The 5,377-nt window shown below is 45.8% G+C and overlaps 2 protein-coding genes across 3 annotated transcripts; one reads left to right on the forward strand and one right to left on the reverse strand.

Annotated features, from left to right (window-relative positions):
- LOC136449486 (17.5 kDa class II heat shock protein) lies at nucleotides 1–871 on the forward strand. The gene has a single exon (XM_066449534.1). It carries the CDS (start codon nucleotides 100–102, stop codon nucleotides 595–597), a length of 498 nt encoding a protein of 165 aa, XP_066305631.1. The 5' UTR covers nucleotides 1–99; the 3' UTR covers nucleotides 598–871.
- A 290-nt stretch (nucleotides 872–1,161) lies between these two features.
- Nucleotides 1,162–5,112, reverse strand: LOC136449482 (polynucleotide 5'-hydroxyl-kinase NOL9-like). Of its 2 annotated transcripts, none has more exons than XM_066449530.1 (9): nucleotides 4,843–5,112; nucleotides 4,633–4,730; nucleotides 4,487–4,520; nucleotides 4,069–4,220; nucleotides 3,787–3,943; nucleotides 3,064–3,244; nucleotides 2,355–2,460; nucleotides 1,924–2,051; nucleotides 1,162–1,453 (listed from the first exon to the last, which is right to left on the reverse strand). In XM_066449530.1, the coding sequence occupies exons 1-9, from the start codon at nucleotides 5,049–5,051 to the stop codon at nucleotides 1,376–1,378; spliced, it is 1,143 nt and encodes a 380-aa protein (XP_066305627.1). In that variant the 5' UTR covers nucleotides 5,052–5,112; the 3' UTR covers nucleotides 1,162–1,375. The 2 variants fall into 2 exon arrangements, with proteins under 2 accessions (XP_066305627.1, XP_066305626.1); XM_066449529.1 differs by having other exon boundaries at nucleotides 3,787–3,967.
- Between the last annotated feature and the right edge of the window lie 265 nt (nucleotides 5,113–5,377).

Here is a 5,377-nt window from a genome sequence, read left to right on the forward strand (position 1 = left end):
TGGAATCACACAAGAGCAAGAGCCAAGAGCGACTCGCGGATCAGGATTCCAAAAGCACCCAGCGATCGAGAGACCGGGGTCAAGACCGGAAGCGGCGAGATGGACGGGAGGATGTTCGGGCTGGAGACTCCCCTGATGGTGGCGCTGCAGCACCTGCTGGACGTGCCCGACGGCGACGCCGGCGCGGCGGGCGGCGACAAGGCGGGCTCCGGCGCGGCGGGCGGGGCCACGCGCACCTACGTCCGCGACGCGCGCGCCATGGCGGCCACCCCGGCCGACGTCAAGGAGCTGCCCGGCGCGTACGCGTTCGTGGTGGACATGCCGGGGCTGGGCACGGGCGACATCAAGGTGCAGGTGGAGGACGAGCGGGTGCTGGTGATCAGCGGCGAGCGGCGCCGGGAGGAGCGCGAGGACGCCAAGTACCTGCGCATGGAGCGGCGGATGGGCAAGTTCATGCGCAAGTTCGTGCTGCCGGAGAACGCCGACATGGACAAGATCTCGGCGGTGTGCAGGGACGGCGTGCTCACGGTCACCGTCGAGAAGCTGCCCCCGCCCGAGCCCAAGAAGCCCAAGACCATCGAGGTCAAGGTCGCCTGAGCGGACCGCCGTCGACCGAAGTTTGGAATATGTCGGAGCAGTGCCAGTGAGCTGAGAACCTGCGCGTTTCTGAATGTGGTGAGGAAGAGGAATAATCCGTTGCACTGGTAGCAAGTAGTAGCTGTAGTAGTGTGCTTCTGAAGTTGTGTGTGTTTGCTTCCTTCGGTCGCGGTGTCTGTCTCCCAATCCTATCCGATGTATCTAGTTCTTTTGTGATGCAAAAGAGAATGTCCTGATACTTTCTGAAATAAATAAATCCCTGTTCACCTACCTATCTCTTATCTTCTCTGCTAAGATCGTGTCGCGATGAGTTTATAAGCAAATATTTAATTTTTTTTCGCGACGAACACATTCTTCATTAACAGGAAGACATGACACGTTCTTCATTAACAGGAAGACATGATGTTATGCTACTCTCAAAAAAAAAAAAAATGCATGTTATGCCACGTTATCCTCACAAGACACGAAATCCCAATGAAGTTCAAATTCAGGCTATTACCAAGAACAAGAACAAAGTTTATAAGCAAATATTTTAGGGCAGAGCAGGGAAGTGCAAGCAATATGAGCCAATGAATCCAGGAAGTTGCATTCAGATCTCCGTGAGGCATTACTGCAATGGCTACTAATTTGACAGGGGAATTGCACAGCACAGGTCACAGATCTACTAGCTGAATCTAGGAGTCGGAGGCAAACGCTGGCGCTGGGCAGCCACACAGTTGGGTTCATGCTCTCCGGGTCAGAAACCATCAGAGGTCTATGTCGGACACTGCCTGCGCTATCACCCAGCATATAAATCCCTTTCTGATATCTTGTGAAGCACATTTGTCGACATGTATGGCGACACACATCCGCGGACCTGGATCGGAAGAGGATGAAATTTGTTAAAGAAAAAAAGCAGAGTATTGCAAGGGCTGAGAAGGCTTTGCGTCTAAAACAAGCCTATGTCTTTCGACTACAAGTCTACAACTATGCGACAATGAATTTATCGCTTGAGAAGCCTCCTAACATTTCTATGTCTTTCAACTACAAGTCTACAACTATGCGACAATGAATTTATCGCTTGAGAAGCCTCCTAACATTTCAAACAAATTTTATGTTATTATCTGATTACAGCTTTCTCAATAAGCAATATGTCTATTAAAACACATGCAGGCCACCCATTAGCTATACTATCCAATGAGTGAACGCTATAATATGCATTAGCTACTAACAGCCTGCTCGCTGCAGATTATCGGGTTGCGGCTGCGGCGGTTTGTAGCTACAGTAGTTACTAGTTGTTTCCTTGCAGCTGCAGCCAATTGCCAGAATGGGGGGAAAACATGTTACCTGCAAAAGAGTAGTAGGTATCTCAATGAGACCCTGTTGCAAAAGATCTACGCTTTGCAATTGCTGGAGAGGGACAGGAGTTATTAGATATAACAGGCCTTTTTGAACGTCAACACCCCTTACGATGCCTGCACAAGTACATAACATTGTTATTATTTGCGCACACAGTTCCACACAGATATCAGATAATGCATTATGGGCTGCTGAAACCGCATTATTCAGAATAAACCACACTTTGTTCACGACCTGCATGCTCTATCGAGATGAACTTTCTCCAGCTGCAAATTGGTTGGGGCCAGGGCCCGATACTAGTTACAAAACAATTAAGAGTCCCACTCTAAAATGAGCTAGGTAGCCAATCAAATCCAAGATGCTTTTGCAGTGGAACTAATAAAACAAAAACTTAAAAAGACAGTTGACTGAAATATTACCTAGCCCAACACAATAAGGCACTGATCTGGTTCCCTCGGATGCATTAGAAACTGCCAAACCAACTATGGTTGCGTTCAGACTACGCCATATCTCACCAGCAGGTACCTGGGCAAAGAGTAACCATGTTGATGTTCAGGACTTCCACTAACTGTGGAAATACAAGCCAAACTGCTACCACATTTTCTGATTTACTATACAATCACAGAGAACTCTAGGGTAAACTTTCAGCATTCAAACATTCATGATGTTGAGACTGTTCGGCTGATGGTTTCTGCGGTTGATAAGCCGGCTGATGCTGTTTTGTTGTGAGAGAAAAACATTGTCCCATGGCTGATAAGCCAGGATGATAAGTTCAAGGATTGCACATCTAATCTTTGTCAATGACTAAACTAATAATACATAAAACTTAAGGTAAGAGATTATGTAACAGCAAGTTTAGAATACTATATAAGGGATACTATTTATGTAATAGCATCTCTGTCTATAATCATTTGTTTGAAACTTGGTTTATAAATTTATAAGAATTATCCACGGAATTTTCAGTGCCCCACCCATGAGTAAATATTTCATAGTAGCCTTCAGGTGCCTTAATCCTGGGCATTTCATCATAGGAATGGAAGGCAACAGACTAAACATGTCATTTCACTCAATGTCCGAACTCTGAAAGATGTGGATAACAGATATAGAAGCAATGGGAAGACAACTTACCTCGCAATGAAGATGCACAACTGTAACATCTGAAAATAGCACTTGATAAGGTGGAAGTGAAGCTAGTGCATGAGCAAGCTCCTTATTAGTTGATAGAGATATGTTGCTTGGAAAACATTGCTTCAAGTACTCCACAAGTCGGCGTTCACGCATGCCACCTGAATCTTTCTGAATTAACAACCTTGGCAATAGAGATGATGTTAGCTTTTGCTTCAATTAGAAGCTCCTGTAAGCACTCTTTTGGCAAAATAAATAAATAAATAAACTAATCAACTGCAGCCTATGAGCAAGCTGATGCCTCCTAATGGTATGGAACAGAGTATTGAGTTCACAAAATGATTCTCATTGGAACAAGATACTTGCAGGTGCGAAGTTGTAAGCAGATGGCAACACAAATGTGACTAGAAAACAATCATCCTGATCACCAAAGCCGCACAAGAATTCAGACAAAAGGTTGGCATTCTTTCAGTCCTATATAGATAGAGTCAAAACATGGTATAAGGGAAACTGATAGCTAAATATGGAATGCATTATCCAGTCAACCCTGGTTGAGAACATGTAAAATTCCCCAATGCAAGTATCTTTGAATGGTGCAGATACAGGTCTGAGTACAACTAGAGATAAATGGCTTAATGTTCTTAGGTATGAGCCTGCATATATATTTTCCAAGTAAGAGGACAACTATATCAGTTTCTTAATTTCTAACTGAAAAAAGTTACTTACGATCTATTCGAGGCATCATGGAATGCAGCATCGATGATAATCATCTTAGGTCCTGTTTGCCCACCATCTAGCCAAAACACTCCATCAGGGAGATTCTTGCTCTGCATTGTGATGCGTATCTGAACAACTATTGTGGGGCAGATATACCTTAGCATCTCTACAAGCATATCAAAACCAGCACCTGCATTAAATAAAAATACAAAAAGAAAACCTAAGATTTTCACTGAAACAAGTATGTGGTATAAGACAAAGCAAATCAACTCTGGAATGACTAACAGATACCTTTTACCCATCCAGGAGTATTGACAATTAGTGGCAGCATTTCATTCTTATCGCATCGATATTTTCCAACAAAGTAGTCATACAAATGGAATAGGCAATTAAGATATGCTTCTGGATCTCTTTTCGAAGAAATGTCACCAAAGAAGTAGCACCTGATTGAATTTGTAAATGGCATTAGTGAAAGCCAAGCAGGGATGACAAAAGTTTGGAAATATTTGCTCTGGCAAAAACAAAAAAGTTACATGGTCACTAACACAGTACCACAACTATTTCAGTAATCAAAACGAAGAAATCCCATAATAAAAATTTTCACAAATTCCTGAAGTGAAGAAAGCAAGTGAAACTACCACACTACACTACAAGCTAATCACAATTTAATACTGTACACAAATATCAAATGAGAGGAGAAATTTCACACCTTTCAGCTTCCTGTAGTGTTGGGTTCAGCAAATCTGCACAAAAGCCAAAAATCATCTTGTCAGTGACGAATGGACCAAAGATAACTGCCGCATTTGAAAAAACACCAGCACTGACACCCAATCCGGCACACGCGTATGTACTAACCTGCGATAGGTTCGTCAACGACAGTGAATGAGAGGCACCCCGGCGGCCCAAACTCCGGCTGCCCAACGTCGGTGTCCAGATAACCAACCTTACCATGCCTGCAAAGCACCACGACACCATCAGTTAAGAGGACCACCAGCATCGCCAACGGGGTCGTCACTCGTCAGGGCTAGGGGGTTTGGGGGGTTTGACTCTGTGGTGGTGGCTTGCCTGGGGAGCAGCGCGTTGAGGAGGACGCGGGAGAAGGTGGACTTGCCGCTGTTCTTGGGCCCGCACACGACCACCACCGGGGGCGTGGGGTGGGAGGAGACGGTCGATACAGCGGAGGACCAGTACGGCGGGACTACCGCCTCAGTGCGGGGCGCCGGGGAAGACGACCGCGGCGGTGTCCTCGTCGGCGTCGTGCGGGCGCCGGCCATGTCCCGATGCCTTCGCCGTGGTTCGCAGAGGGTAGCAGAGCGCAGCGCGGCGCGAGGCAAGTTACTCCTGCCTCCTCCGGCCCGGCAGCAATCTGGTCCGTTCAGTTCAGGATCGGACGGCGTCACGGCTTGCTACCCGGGCCCCTGCTCTTTTTGTGCTTTGAGCATGTACGGCCCAGTAACACTTTGGGCCAGAAAAAAGGCCCACCGTTATATTAGTGCCATGAGATGTATATATCTACATAACATGAGTTTCTCCAAAATCTAGCATATTCTCAAAAAAAAAAAAATCTAGCATAACATGAAATTCAATATATTCTCTAAAA

Source organism: Miscanthus floridulus, chromosome 5 (assembly GCF_019320115.1).
Source record: "Miscanthus floridulus cultivar M001 chromosome 5, ASM1932011v1, whole genome shotgun sequence".
NCBI lineage: Eukaryota > Viridiplantae > Streptophyta > Magnoliopsida > Poales > Poaceae > Miscanthus > Miscanthus floridulus.

Excerpts from the sequence above, each read along its gene's own strand:
- LOC136449486 (XM_066449534.1), top strand. The coding sequence starts at position 100 with ATGGACGGGAGGATGTTCGGGCTGGAGACTCCCCTGATGGTGGCGCTG.
- LOC136449482 (XM_066449529.1), bottom strand. The coding sequence starts at position 5,051 with ATGGCCGGCGCCCGCACGACGCCGACGAGGACACCGCCGCGGTCGTCT. Across the intron at positions 4,731-4,842 it reads CTCAACGCGCTGCTCCCCAG|GCATGGTAAGGTTGGTTATC; the intron begins GCAAGCCACCAC and ends GGTGCTTTGCAG. Across the intron at positions 3,245-3,786 it reads CATGATGCCTCGAATAGATC|GTTGTTAATTCAGAAAGATT; the intron begins GTAAGTAACTTT and ends TCTATTGCCAAG.